General features: G+C 29.8%; 2 protein-coding genes across 2 annotated transcripts; both read left to right on the plus strand.

Moving 5' to 3' along the window:
* Positions 1 to 166: 166 nt before the first annotated feature.
* On the plus strand, positions 167 to 3,528 carry ONS95_010294 (uncharacterized protein; the record flags this gene model as incomplete). Its single annotated transcript, XM_058503880.1, has 12 exons — positions 167 to 377; positions 428 to 712; positions 841 to 1,072; positions 1,203 to 1,238; positions 1,354 to 1,400; positions 1,509 to 1,617; positions 1,706 to 1,841; positions 1,897 to 2,331; positions 2,392 to 2,467; positions 2,548 to 2,783; positions 2,830 to 2,992; positions 3,041 to 3,528. The coding sequence occupies 12 exons, from the start codon at positions 167 to 169 to the stop codon at positions 3,526 to 3,528; spliced, it is 2,454 nt and encodes an 817-aa protein (XP_058360593.1).
* A 988-nt stretch (positions 3,529 to 4,516) lies between these two features.
* Positions 4,517 to 5,333, plus strand: ONS95_010295 (uncharacterized protein; the record flags this gene model as incomplete). Its single annotated transcript, XM_058503881.1, has 2 exons — positions 4,517 to 4,883; positions 4,933 to 5,333. 2 exons carry the CDS (start codon positions 4,517 to 4,519, stop codon positions 5,331 to 5,333), a joined length of 768 nt encoding a protein of 255 aa, XP_058360594.1.
* Between the last annotated feature and the right edge of the window lie 10,768 nt (positions 5,334 to 16,101).

Consider the following 16,101-nt stretch of genomic DNA (forward strand, 5'->3'; position numbering starts at 1 on the left):
TTCACGTAAGTCAGAGACCTGCCGTTCCATGTACGCCACATTGCCTGGCCCGTGTCAGTGATAGAGGATCACCCACAACCATTGTATTTCTTATAACAGCCATGGTTCGCTTTATGAATCCCCAGACCGTTGATCGTTCTCGTTGTCGCCAGGTTGTTTTACTGCTATGGCCTTACAATACGATGGAAAGCCGTCCGGCACGGCTGCTCCAGCGGCACGAACGAATACCGACTTTGATGATGAGAAGGACTGGAACTTGAAGATGGATGACTTCGAGGTTAACACACGCGAACTAGATGCAAGATACCCAGCTTCTGTGAAAGATGCTAAGCATCTTGATCCCGTTTCTGATCTTAGGCAACGTTTGTCCATGTGGGGTATGCTCGAATGCATCATTGCAAAGACACACCTATACTAATGGAGACAGATCCAAATTATCCGGAGGAAAAGAGAGAGTTAGCGATCTTAGATAGCGCTTCTGTCGACGATGAGTCTTTCGCTGCCAAAGAAGAGGAGGACTCTCCCTACCCTGAGGTTCGAGCTGCCGTGCACAACTACGACGAAGACGTTCCTTGTAATACGATTCGTGCTTGGACTCTCGGATTGACCTTGGTTTTTGTCGGAGCAAGCATGAATACCTTGTTTTCCCTACGTGCCCCGTCCATCGGGCTAGGTGCTTTGGTCGCACAAATCATTGCCTGGCCATTAGGACGTAAGTTGAGAGGAGACAACTTCTACCTTGTCGTTGTCCTTGTCCTTGCCTCCATCTTCTACGAAGAGTTTGATGTCGTGTTTGGATGTACACTATCTTTACGACAATACTGATTTCTCGTTGTATAGATGGGTGGGCCAAGGTCATGCCAAGTCGTCAATTTACTACTTTTGGTTTGAAGTGGTCCCTGAACCCTGGCCCTTTCAATATCAAGGAGCATTCCATTATTGTCGTTATGGCAAGCGTCTCGTTCAGTGCCGCCTACGCCACTGATATAATTCTTGCACAGGTTGCATTCTACAAGCAAGACTTTGGTATAATCTTTCAGCTGATGTTAACAATTTCGACGCAGTCAATTGGGTAAGCAGGCTCGTCCACACAGCGATCTCCTTATAGAAGTTGTCGCAGCGGAAATGTAAACATCATCGCGTCTTGTGATGATGTATCCAAGTGCTCCCTTCGAGTGGCAAGCACTGACAAGCCCCTCTAGATACGGAATTGCGGGAGTTCTGCGAAGGTACTTGGTGTAAGTGTTTCCTTCATTTTGCCTCCATCTGAAATCCAGACCACAAGAACAACCTGAGATCTACGCCAACGATGGCATAAACCCGTGGATTGAATCAATTATTAACCTCGACTAGTTACCCTGCAGCAATGATCTGGCCGGGAAATCTTGTTAGTGTCACATGTATGTAAATCAATGCATACTTCTCTTTGGTCTAAGAACTCGGTTCCTGAGCCATTTATTCAATCGGAATCCTGTTATTAGGGTTCTACGGCGCTGACTGTATCCAAGTGATGAACGCCATGTACGAAAAAGCTGCTCCGAAAGACCATTCCATCATTGGCGGTAATATGCCAAGATACCGTTGGTTCGGGCTAATTTGTTTGGGAGCCTTCGTTTAGTAAGTTGATCTCAGCTTCACAGAATTTGTTCTTGCCCAGAGTTATCTTTATTGAATGTAGACAGTTGCTGAATCTTCGAACATCCAGCTATTTCATTCCAGGCTTTCTAATGCAGTTTTTGAGTGTATTTGCCTTCGCAACCTGGATTGCACCAAACAACGTTATTATCAACCAACTATTTGGTGGCACAACGGGACTCTCGATTTTACCTATTACATTTGACGTGAGTAGCTGTTCCGCCGACGAATTTGCAGGCAGTGCTGAAATATTCGAAACAGTGGACTCAGATATCCGGGTTTGTCGGATCGCCGCTCATCCCTCCTTGGTTCGCAATTGCCAATACTCTCATCGGTGTTGTGACATTTTATATATTTGGCTCCTCGATACTGCATTACTCGGGAACGTGGTCTGCAAGGTACTTGCCAATGACTGACAGTACGACGTATGATAATACAGGAGCGTCGTATAACGTGTCGAGGATATTGACTCCAAAATTCACACTCGATTTAGAAGCATACACAGCATACTCGCCACTATTCCTCTCAACCACGTTTGCTATGTCCTATGGACTGTCCTTTGCCGCCATCGCTTCCTTGATTGTATACACCTACGTAAATCACGGGAAGCAGATCTGGGGACAGTTTCGCAACAGTACCAAGGAAGAAGCAGACATCCATATGAAGCTTATGAGCAAATATAAGGAGGCACCAACCGTATGTGCTCTCCGATCTAGGTTATTGATTTTATCTGTAATAGCGCTAACTTTATTGAAGTGGTGGTACCTCACTCTCTTTGTTCTAATGGTCGCCCTCAGTCTGGCCACAGTCCTCGCATTCCCAATAAATTTGAGTGGGTCAATAATTTTCCATATTTCCATATTTCCAGATAATTCTTGACCACCTTATCTGGCTGAAACTGATTATTGCTAGCGTGGTGGTCATTTTTCTTGGCCCTGTCCATCTCATTCGTCTTTTCACTTCCAATCGGAATCATTCAAGCAATCACCAATACCCAGATCGGTCTCAATGTACTCACAGAGTTTGTGTATGGATATATTCAACCTGGACGGCCATTGGCACTCATGATATTCAAGACCTATGGCTACATCACCATGTCTCAGGCCCTGAGTTTCGTCTCTGATCTCAAATTTGGTCATTACATGAAGGTGATTCTGACAAAATTGATACTATCAACTGAGCTAATATGTTTAGATCCCACCACGCACAATGTTTATGGCGCAGGTTGTTGCTACCACCTTGTCTTGTTTCATCCAGATCGCTGTTCTCAACTTCGCCCTTACAAATATCAAAGACGTCTGTACTCCGCACCAACCTCAACACTTCACGTGTCCAGGCGGAAGGGTGTTCTTTTCAGGTAAGCACTTACACTCACCTCGTGTAGATAATCAATTAATGGGTCTAGCTTCTGTAATCTGGGGCTTGATCGGACCTGCTCGAATCTTTTCTCCCGGTCAAATATATTCGGGACTCTTCTGGTTTTTCGGCATCGGCGCTGTCCTGCCAGTTATATTCTGGGCTGGTGCCAAGAAGTGGCCCAGGTCGCCTATGAAATACTTAATGGCACCCCTTGTCCTCGGAGGCGCAGGTTCCATACCACCAGCCACGCCCCTTAATTACCTCTCCTGGGGCATCGTTGGGTTCATTTTCCAGAAGCTCATTCGACAGAGATTCTTTGGATGGTGGTCAAGGCTCAACTACCTGACAAGTGCTGGGCTAGATTTGGGACTCGCTCTAAGCACACTATTCATCTTCTTTGCATTCACAATGAATAATGTGGAAGCACCTGTATGGTGGGGAAACACGATAACCACCACAACAATGGATGCCATGAATACAGCGGTACAAGCTGCCGTTACTCCTGGAGAACATTTTGGACCAAACAAGTGGTGACCTCCATATGCTGCGAATGGTGAGAAAGGGAAACCAAGGTGTGCTGGATGTACGAGTTGCAAGAGCTTTCTTTTTACTTATTTTCTTCTAATTGCAATCGTAGATATTCTACCTAGGAGTTACTACACCACCTGGTCCGCGCGGCAGATGCGTTAAGCCGACATATTTATCTATACCTAACATGTATGAATGAAATATTTGCAGTTCCGCATCAAGTGCCTCTTCTGAAGATCTCTGTTTTCATCCGCTGGTGGACCCAAAGCTTGCAGCTGGTTTGCAGGATTCTCTCCACAGTCGTATACTATGGGAGCGGACAAGACACCAATTCCGTATACGCCCAGGGTTCGGGCTCGTGTGTAAAAGCATGGGAATGTTGTCAACATCATCCCGGTGCGGCTTGTTTGGGAGGTCACGTGCAATACTCTCCAGTTCTTGTGTCTCAGGGCTTGACAAGCAATTCATGGCGGACACTTCCTGAGTATTGCTTCTGCTAGCTTTAATAACAATCGCAAAATTTACGGAGCATTACTATTCAATAGCACTGCCGTGGTGTCTCATCGGAGACTTCCTCTAGCATTAAGTCTCCGAGATGTACGCGAGCCTTGGCAGTAAACAGAGACAAAGGGTTGAGGAGTAAGATGAATCCCAACAGCATGAGCTCCTATAAGTATATCAAGCTCCTCAGGCGTATCTATATCAGTACTTATTCTAGACTCAGACTATCTTCACATCCTTTTCAAGTAAATGAAATCTTCAAGCGTCCTTCAATTTAGCAAGCTTTTCCAAGCCATGGCGTCCACCAAACCATCAACATATAGCTCTATGTATGAGCGAATGTAATGGGCCCTTCTTGAAGCATTGTATTCCACAAGCCCAATATTCTGAATCCGAAAGCTTTCTCTCAGATTCATGCCGTCCCGTATTGGTTTATAGAAGCTAACAGCGTCGATGTAGGTCAGAAAACCGTACTCGGTTACTCGCAACAGACATGGTGTTATCAATTTCACCTCCAATCACGGATGCGTCGTACATTCTCGATAATGCGTGTGGCCCAGGAATCGTAAGCGAGAAGATCAAGGTCCGACACCCGAATGCTAGGATCATGGCAGCAGACTTGTCCCCAGCTATGATTGAAGAGGTTACGCATCGTATAACAACCGAAGGCTGGAAGGATATGGAAACGGATATGTTGGATGCACGAAATCTCTCGAGTCTGACAGACAACACCTTTACTCACGTCTTCACTAATTTCGGACTTCCTGTTCCAGGTGACACTGGCTCGAGCAACAAAGTGATAAGCGAAATATTCCGTGTGCTGAAACCAGGAGGTGTTGGATCAGTTTCAACATGGGCAGGTATGGCTGACCAAAAACAATGAGGCACCACGTGCTAATCTGTGACCAGATCGTGTTTGGCTGACAGCATTCTACAACACCGCATTGTGGGTTCGACCCAACGAAAAGCCCCAGACCCTTATGGCTCTTGAGCCAGACGTACTTCGAGGCTCATGGCTTGCTACAAAGCTAGAAGATGGCGGCTTTGGAAACAATATCGAGGTCAAGCTCTGTGCAACATACACTATGGCATCAAGCCTAGACGAGCTTGCTGACAATATGATGCTTGCGAAACAGATGTTCTTCTCAGACTACAGCGAGAAAGAGCTATCTTTAGCGAGTACTGTTTTCCGAGAAGAGCTGCAAAAACTTAGAACGTTTGAGGTCTTTGATAGTGGGGTGAGGATTCGGATGAAGGCTTGGGTCGGTAAAGGTTGGAAAAGAGGAGATGAAGCCGAGATTACTATCTGATTGATATTATAAAAAAAGTTTCTAGGCCTGTAAGGAGTTTTATTAACTAAAAAAAAAGAACCTTATTATAAGTTCATTGATATCGCTAATAAAAAGAGTAAAATATAATAATAAATGCAGAAAATACCTTACCTAAGTAGTTTACTTTATATAAGAAGCTTATAATAGACTAATCACGTGGGTAAGACTAATATTATAAGGCTATAAGGCTATAAGGCTTAGTATTAAAGATACTTAAATAAGAAGTTATATAATAAACCTAGGACTATCGTAGTTTATTAGTAACTATATCTTTTTTACTTATACTTAAAACCTTTTAAGAATCTCTTTATTTTATTATCCTTTTTACTTTATATTATATTATTATATTAAAAAAGACTAATATTTACTTTTCTTAAATTTCTTAAGTACTTTTCAAGTATAATTAAGTTATATTTTTAGTTCTCTCTTTTTTCTTATACTTTATTATTTCTTTAAGTATTATTTAAGTATAATTAAGTATACTTTTAATTAAAGTACTTTTTTTTACTTTTATTTTATTAATTTTTTATAAGTAAACTTAACTCTTCTTTAAAAAAAATATAACTTTATTTTTATAATTACTCTTATTACTTCTTTAATACTAAAGGAAAGAAACTTTTTTTATAACTTTTATTAGCTTTTTTCCTCTTAGATATTATACTTTAGTAATATATTATAAAAGAGAAAAATAATTTAATTCTTTTAAATTCTTTATTAAAAAGAAACTTTAAGACTAATAAGACTAGTTATAAGAAGAATATCTTATTATTATATTAATAATTAAAGTCTTTAAGAGTAAAAAGGAAATTAAAAAGCTTTTTAAATATTAAGTTAAATAAAATAAGAATCTTTAAATAATAATAAAAATACTTATTAACTTTACTATTAAAATATGAAAAAGTAAAGCTATTTAACTTTTATAATAAGCTTTTAATTTAAAGGATAACAATAACTCTACTAATAATAAATTATTTAAAAATAACTAAGATAATACTCTTAAAGCTTTAATATAGCTTACTTTTATTTATTTTAAGTATTATAATAGACTTTTACTTAAGTAATGTATTTATAGGTTTTTTAGTATATGTAAAGACTTAAAATAATATATTTAGTTTACTTTTGTAATTAGTAGACTAAAAATTAATATTAATTATTATTTAAATAAGAAAACTTAATATGTTATAATATATAATTATATTAGAAGTAATATTTAAAGTCACTTATTTTTTTATTTACCTTTTTAAAATATTAAAGAGATATTTAACTACTTTAATAGTTGTTATATAGTAGTAGAGCAGGTATTTATTTAGTAGAGAGCTTACTCGATTAAGTAGAAGTTATAGTATTAAAAGATATCTTTAAAAGAACATTACTCTCTAGAATTATAATAGACTGATTATAATAGGCTAGTTATATAAGTAAGACTAATATCATAAGACTATAAGACTAGAGTTATATAATGAACTTAGGACTAGCTTAGTTTACTAATAGTTATATCTCTTTTATTTATTCTTAAGACTTCTTAAGAACCTCTTTCTCTTACTATCTTTTCTACTTTATATTATAACTACTAATAAATATTCGTTATATTATTATACTTAAAGAAACTAACCTTACTTGTAAGAGTCCTAATATTTACTTCTACTAAATTCCTTAAGTACTCTTAAGTATAGTTAAGTTATATTTATAATTAAAGTACTTCTTCTTACTTTTATTACTTCCTTATAAGTGATCTTAGTCTTTTTAAGAGAGAAGATAAATTATAATATAGTTTAATTCTTATAATTACTTTTATTACGTTTCTAATATTAAAGAAAAAAAAACTTACTTTTATAATCTCTTTTAAACTTCTCTTATATTTATATTATATCTTATAAACGTAATATAAAAGAGAGAAATAACATAATCTTCTTAACTTCTTATAGTAATATTATATCTCTTACTAATAAGAACTCTTAGAATTAATAGGATTATTCCTAAGAAGAATATCTTACTCTTATACTAGTAATTAAGGCTTTTAAAAGCGAAAAGGAAATTAAAATACTTACTTAGTAATAGAATAAATAAGATAAAAACCTTTAGAAGATAATAAAAATACTTCTTCACTTAACTACTAAGTCGAAAAAGCTTAAACTATTTAGCTCTTAATAATAAGCTCTTAATCTAAGTAATAATAATAATTCTAATAATAGTAGATTATCTAAAGATAACTAAGATAATACTTCTTAAATACTAATAAAGCTTACTCTTATTTATTAAAGATACTATAAAAGACTCTTACTAAAGTAGTATATTAATAAGTTCTTTAGTACCTCTAATAGCCTAGAATAATACACCTAGTTCGCCTTTATAAGTAATAAGCTAAATATTAATTCCGATTATTACTTAAATAAGAAAGCTTAATAAGCCGTAGTATATAATTATACTAAAAGTAATATCTAAGGTTACTTACTCTCTTATTTCGAAGTTAGTAATATAAAGCTTTTTATAAATATAAAAGAAATACTTAGTTACTTTAGTAATATATATAATAATATTTTTAAATAATAAGATACTAAGATAGTTTTAAATAAGCTTTAAATAATAGTAAGTAAGTTATTTATTAAGAATTACTTAAAGTTCTTAAAGCTTATTTAAGATACTTATATCTTATTTATTAAAAGCCTTATTACTTACTTTTATAACTCTTTATATTTAGCTCTTAAAAATCGAATAATTTATAAGTTTACTCTTAATAGAAGTTTCTAAGACTTTATATTTATAGTAGATTTCTTAGATAAGAAGATATATTATACTTAAAAATAATATTAGTAGATTATAATAACTATTTAAGCTCTTACACTTATAGTTCACTTTTTAACTTTTACTTTTTTTTTAAAAAAAAGCTTAATTACTTTTCTACTTTTTAATAATATTCTTATTCTTATGACTTTAACTCTTATAATAGCTTTTAAAGTAATTCTTTCGCTTTTTAAAGCTATTATATATTATAACTATAAAAAATAAGATATATTATTCAAAACTACTTAAAGTCTTATATTATAATAGTTATAAAAGTTAAATTCTTAGAATATTACTTTAGTACTAATCTCTTTTCTAAGGAAAAAGAGATTAATAATTTAAAGAAAATACTCTTAAAGTTAAAAACTTAAAACCTTAAGAAAAGACTCTTTCTTAAAGTAAATACTTAATCTTAAGGAGATTAATATATATTAATAAATAAATAATAAAAGTTTTACTATTTTTTATATATTATTTTATAATAGTATTAGAATTATATTACTTATACTTTTTAACTTTAAAGTAAGTAGTTTTATTTTTATTAATACTTACTTTATTAAAGACTTTATAAGGAAATTTAGTATAAAACCTATTTTCTTATTTGACTTTATATAAGTGAAGAGTTATAATAGATAAACTAAAGATATCACTTTTTATATAATCTTTCTAAACGTCTCAATTAATTAATATATAAAAATAAATCTTATTTATACTTTTAAATCTAAGGAACTATAAGATTATTTTAAGATAAAGTTAAATAGTTTATTTCGATATTTAATTAAATATTAAAGATTATTACCTTATTTAATCATATAATAAGGATATCCTTAGGGTCCTCTTTTAACTAATTTAGCTCTCTTAAGATATCTTATAACTATTAGACCTATTATAGATAGAAATAGTCGATTAATAAGATATTTTCCGCTAATAAGTAGTTATAAATATAAAAGATATTAACTTACGCCCTTACTATTAAGTAATAATTTAAGCTATAAAAGATATAAAAGAATCTATTTCTTTGAATATATCTCTTACTAAGCCTTAATACCTTTTCTTATTCTTATAAAAATATTATATAATAAAATAAGAAGCCTAAAAGAAATACTATCAATTAAAAAAAGAATAAGAGTAATAATATTAAGAAAACTAAAGGCTTATTTAAGAGCCTCTTATTTTAACTTATAATAGTTAAGTATAAAACGCGATTAGATAAATAGAAAAGAAGCTATATAATCTTACTTTATATAAGCCTTCTTTTATAGTCTTAAAAGATACTATATTATCTTACTAATACCTTATTTAAAAAGAGAAAACCTTACTAAAGATAGATATTACTAATATTAATACTATAAGATTCCATTATATTATATAACTCTTAAGATCGGAATTCTTTATAATAATATTAAATGAAATTAATAAGGCTATTAACTAGGTAGCTTAAAAAGCTAAACTATAAGAGTTAACTAAACTTAAAGAATTATATAAAGATATCTTAAAAAAGAAACTCTTTTACTAATATAAAAAATTCACTAGCGCTTTTTTAAAGATAACTATTAACTCTCTCTTAGACTCTATTTTAAGTTTAAATTATAAGATTAAATTAAAAAAAGATATTAATTATAAGTATAAACCTTTATACTAATAAAATAAAACAGAGCTTTAAATAATAAAGAAATACTTAGAAGAGACCTTAAATAAGGTTTTATAGTCTTAAGCTATGTTTTATTTACTTATTTAACTCTTTTTATTAAGAAACTAAATAAAGGCTTATACCTTTATATCAACTATTAAAAGCTAAATAAAATCACTTAAAAGAATAACTATCTTTTACCTCTTATTAATAATGTATATATATAGTTAAACTAAGCTAAAATCTTAACTAAGATTAATATCTAAAGTATTCTATTAAACTCGTATAAATCTCGCCTCTAAAGAGTATATTAATTTTTATACTTACTATAAGAGTTATAAGTATAAGATAATACTATTCAGCTTAATAAACAGACTAGTTATATTTTAGTAATATATAAATAATATACTTTTTAACTACTTAACTAAGTCCTATTAAGATTTTACTATACTTTTAACTACCTCGTTAAGTCTTATAAACTACTATAAAGCTATTCTATTTCGATTCGCTACTATAATTAAGCTTTTTAAGTTAAGGGCTTTATCTAATACTCTAATTACTTAATAATAATAAAGTTCACTAGTAATAATAACTTCCAGAAACGTTTTATTAGGAAAGGATTAAGTAGTAACTTATAGCTTTATTAATAACTAGAGAGCTAAAGTACTAGTTATAGTTATAAAAGCTTTTAATATAACAAGGAAAGTAAAGAAAAAAGCGTTTAAAAAGAAGTTCTTTTACTACTTAAAGGAGGTATTAAAGGCTATAAGTATTTTAATAAATATTATAAAAGATAACACTAACTAGCTAAGTAAGGAAGTAATAAAAGTCGTGTTAAAAGAAAGTTTATTATTTATAAAGAAAGCTAAGGAATTTTCAGTAGTAAGTATAAAAGATATAATAGAAGTAAATAGTAAGAAGAAGAGTTACTATATATTTCTTTTATTTATATAATATATTAAAAGATATAGTTAGAGGGCGACTACTTAATTAGGGAGGGATATATATAATAAGGTAGTATAGTTTTAAGTCAGAAGATAGTTAGCTTATTCCGAAGGTTATATAAGTAGATATAATAGCATATAATAAATATATTATCTTCTCTCTCTTACTTTTACTACTTATTTAATTAGTAGTCTTTTATACCCCTACTTACTATATACTTTAATAGTACTACCCTACTCTTTTATAATATATTACCTTAGAAACTAGAACGTAATAATAAATATACTATTATAAAAGGAATAAAATATTAATAGATAAATTAAGATAAAAGATAAATTATATATTTAGACTTTAATCTACTTAAGCTAACTAGACTTATGTATCTTAAATAAACTAGAAAAGCTTTTAGATATATAGTATTTAGCTTTAGTTAAGTTTAAACTAGATAATAAGACTAATCTAGTTATAGAGCTTATTTATATTAACTAAACTTATAAGGCTTTAATAGTTTAATAAGAAGAATCAAAAGAACCTAACTTATAGTACACTTTTTAAAAAGATAACCTACTCTTATTTAAAAGTCGATTATAAGTTCTAAATGTAAATAGCTTATATATACAACTTATTTAATATATTTATAACTAAGTCTTTATAATCTATCTTAAAAAGTCTAAGACATTTAGCTTATTTTATATTAAGTATTACTAATTAAATATACTTAAAGATATAACTAAGTTTATATTAAACTACTTAGCTTATAATTATATAAACTATTATTAAAATAAGATATTAAAGTATTTTTACTCTTTATTAATCTTGAACTATTTATAGTAATATATAACTATAGACTTTAAAAGTATACTAAAGGATAAGTTTAAGTATAATTTTACACTTATTATAATAAACTCTTTTTTTAAAAAAGAATAATATTAATCTCTTACTTTTTTATATATATAGCTTATAACTTAGTATAATTATTTATCTTTAACTATTAAAGGTTTAACAGACTTTTAAAAATAATACTATTAAATAAAAGCTTACAGTTTATTTCTTTTTTTAAAAAATAAGTTTTATTAGATCTTTAGTATTAAAGTTAAACTTTTTACTACTTATTACACTTAATTAAATAGTTAAATAGAAATTATAAACTAATACTTAGACTAACGCTTCTAGCCTTTTATTAGCTATTACTAAGATAATTAGTCTAAGCTTTTATTAATAATAGATTATATTTAGCTAACTTTACTATATAAGTCTTTAGGAATATTTTTATATTAGTTAAAATATTAGTATAAACTAAAGATAAGTTAGGATTAAAATAAGCTTTAGTTAAAAGCTAAATAAATAGTTACTAAAAAGTTAAATATCACTAATATATAAGTATTTACTTATTATTATAAGTAAGTCTAAAGGAAAACCTAAGAGTTCTTTTATAACTAATAAGAAAAAAAGTAATAAGATATAAATAAGTTATATTAAAAACTCGATTAAAAAGTAGATGATTTTATATAAGTAATAATAAGAAATTAGAAAATATACCGCTTAAAAAAGAAACTAGACGATTAATAAGTAGGCAATACAAGGTTTTTAAAAAAGAAGGTTACTTATTCTACTTAGACTTTTTTACTTTAATTAAAGTTTATTTTATATTTTTTTATAAATAAACTTTAGTAATATAATATTAACTGGCTTTTTAAATAAGTACTTTAAAAATAAGAACTTATTAAGTAGATATAAAGTAAAAGTAAAAAGTCTAAGATATCTTAAAAGTACATCTTCAGTAAGATAAGACCTTATAATATTAAGCTAAATAAAAAGGACTTAATTTTAACTTTAAGTTCTACTTTACTAAAGACTTTATAACGTATTTATATAAGCTTTAAGACTTTTATTAGGCTTACTTTATAAAACTAGGACTATTAAAGCTACTTTTTAAATAGCTAATTATATAAAAAGTAAAAAATAACAACGTATATAATAGACTAGTAAATAATATAGCGATATTTAAGATGAATCGTAAAAAACTGTTTTATAGCTTAAAGATAAGCTTTCCTTAAAAAGAGAGGTAACATAATAAACTAGTTATAATAAGTAAGTTATATAAGTAAGTTATATAAGTAAGTTATATAAGTAAGTTATATAAGTAAGTTATATAAGTAAGTTATATAAGTAAGACTAATGTTATAAGGCTAGAATTATATAGCAAACTTAAGACTAGCTTAGTTTACTAGTAGCTATATCTCCTTTACTTATTTTTAAGGCTTTTTAAAAACCTCTTCTTCTTATTATCTTTTTTACTTTATATTATAATTACTAATAAATATTCGTTATACTATTATATAATAAACATTTGTTATACTATTATACTTTCTTTTTATAATAGTAGATCGTCCGGAGATAACTAAAATAATACCTCTTAAGTACTAATAGAGCCTGCCCTTACTTACTAAAGATACTATAAGAGACTCTTATTTAAACTATATATTAAAAAGTTCTCTAGTACTCCTAATAGCTTAGAATAGTATACTTAGTCCGCCTTTATAATAAGTAAGCTAGATATTAATACTGACTACTACCTAAGTAAGAAGGCCCGATAAGCTATAGTATATAACTATACTAAGAGTAACGCCTAGAGTTACCTACTCTCTCGCTTTAAAGTTAGTACTATAGACCTTTTCACGAATACTAAGGAAATACTTAGCTACCTTAGTAGTATCTATAGTAACGCTTTTAAGTAATAAGACACTAAGATAGCCTTAAATAAGCTCTAAATAGCAGCTAGTGAGTTATTTACTAAGTACTACCTGAAGTTCTTAAAGCTTATTCAGGATACTTATATCCTATTTACTAAGAGCCTTATTACTTACTTTTATAACTTCTTATACTTAGCTCTTAAGGATTAGGTAGTCTATAAGTTCACTCTTAACAGAAGTTTCTAAGATTTTATCTCTATAGTAGATTTCTTAAATAAGGAGATACGCTAAACTTAAGAATAACATTAGTAAATTATAATAACTACTTAAGCCCTTGCGCTAGTAGTTCACCCCTTAACCTCTACTTTCCTAAAAAGAGGCCTAGTTACTTTTCCGCTCTTTAATAGTGTTCTTATCCTTATTACTCTAACTCTAGTAGTAGCTACTCTAAAGGCGATCCTCCCTTCTCTTAAAGTAGTTATATACTATAACTATAAGAAAATAAGCTATATTACTAAGAATTACCTAGAGCCTTATATAATAATAGTTATAGAAGTTAAGGTACTAGAGAAGTACTTTAGCACTAGTCTCTTCTCTAATAAAGAGGTTAATAACTTAGAGGAAATTCCCTTAGACTTAGAAAACTCAGAACCTTAAGAGAAGACTCTTTCTTAAGGTAAATACTTAATCTTAAGGAGATTAATATATATTAGTTAATAAGTAGTAAAAGTTTCACTATCTCTTATATATTATTTTATAATAGTATTAGAATTATATTACTTATACTTTCTAACTCTAAAGTAGGTAGTTTCGCCTTTATTAATACTTACTTTACTAAAGATCTTATAAGGAAATTCAGTATAAAACTCACCTCTCTACTTAACCTTATATAAGTAAAAGGCTACAACAGATAAGCTAATAATATCGCCTCTTATATAATCCTTCTAAACGTTCTAATTAACTAACGCGTTTAGAAGGAGATCCTATTTATTCTCTTAGATCTTAGGAATTATAAGATTATTTTAGGATAGATTTAGATAACTTACTTTAATATTTAGTTAAATATAAAGGACTATTATCTTATCTAGCTATATAATAAGGATATCCCTATAGTCCTTCTTTATTTGATTCCCCTCTCCCGGGATACCTTACGACTATTAGACTTATTATAGATATAGGTAACTAACTAATAAGATATATTCCGATATTAAGTAGCTATAGATATAAAGGATACTCTAAGACCCTCCCTCTATTAAATAATAGTTCAGATAGTAGGGGACGTAGGAGAATCCGCCCTTATAGATATATTATCTACTAAATCTTAATACTTATCCCTTTCTTCTTAAAGATATTATATAATAAAGTGAGTGAACTAGAAGAAATACTATTAGTTAGAAAAGGAACGAGACTAATAATACTAGGAAAATTAGAGGACTATCTGAGAGCCCCCTGCCCTAACCTATAATAGCTAAGTATAGGACTTAATTAGATAGATAGAAAAGGAACTATACGACTTTACTCTATATAAACCTTCTACTATAGTTCCGAAGGATATAGTATCCCTTTATTAGTACCTTACTAAGAAAAAGAAGACCCCTCTAAAGATAGATATTACTAAGATTAATACTATAGTATTCTATTATATCCTATAGCTCTCTAGATCGGAATTCTTTATAATAATACTAAACGAAATTAATAAGGTAATTAACTAGGTAACTTAGAAAGCTAAGTTATAGAGTTTCTTTAAACCTAAGGAATTATATAAGAATATCCTAGATAAGAAGCTCCCCTGCTAATATAAAGAGTTTACTAGCGCTTTCTTAAAAATAACTACTAACTCTCTACTAGACTTTATCCTAAGCTTAGACTATAAGATCGAACTAGAAAAGGATATTAACTATAAGTATAGTCCCTTATACTAGTAGAGTAAAATAAAGCTCTAAGTAATAAAGAAATACTTAGAGAAGAATCTAGATAAGAGCTTTATTATCCTAAGCTATACTCTATTTACTTATCTAACTCTCTTTATAAAGAAGCCTAATAGGGGCTTACGATTTTATATCAACTACCGAAGATTAAATAAGATTACTTAGAAGAATAGGTATCTCTTACCCCTTATTAATAAGGTATTTACTCAGTTAGAATAAGCTAAGATCTTTACTAAAATTAATATCTAGAGCGTATTCCACCGGATCTAAATAAACCTTATATCTAAGGAATATACTACCTTCTATACTTAATATAGGAGCTATAAGTATAAGGTAATACTATTTAGTCTAATAAATAGCTTAGCTATATTCTAGCGGCATATAAATAATATACTTTTCGACTACTTAGATGATTTCTATACTACGTACCTAGATAATATTATTATCTACTTAAATAACCCCCTGGAATATAAGATATATATTAAGAAAGTCTTATAATACTTGTAATAGTATAAGCTCTCTACTAATATTCAGAAGAGTGAATTCTATATTAAGAAGATTAAGTTCCTCAGCTTCTATATTATTATTAAAGGAATTAAGATCGACTCTAAAGCGATAGTATATATAAATAATTAGGAACCTCTTATAATAGTCCGGGGTACTTAGTTATTCTTAAGGTTCTATAACTTCTACTGGAAATTTATCCTTAACTATAGTAAGGTCGCTAAACTACTAGTAGAACTTACTAAGGCCTTAGTCCTATTCGAGAT

Source organism: Cadophora gregata, assembly GCF_030347475.1.
Source record: "Cadophora gregata isolate MNR1 chromosome Unknown scaffold_4, whole genome shotgun sequence".
Lineage (NCBI taxonomy): Eukaryota > Fungi > Ascomycota > Leotiomycetes > Helotiales > Ploettnerulaceae > Cadophora > Cadophora gregata.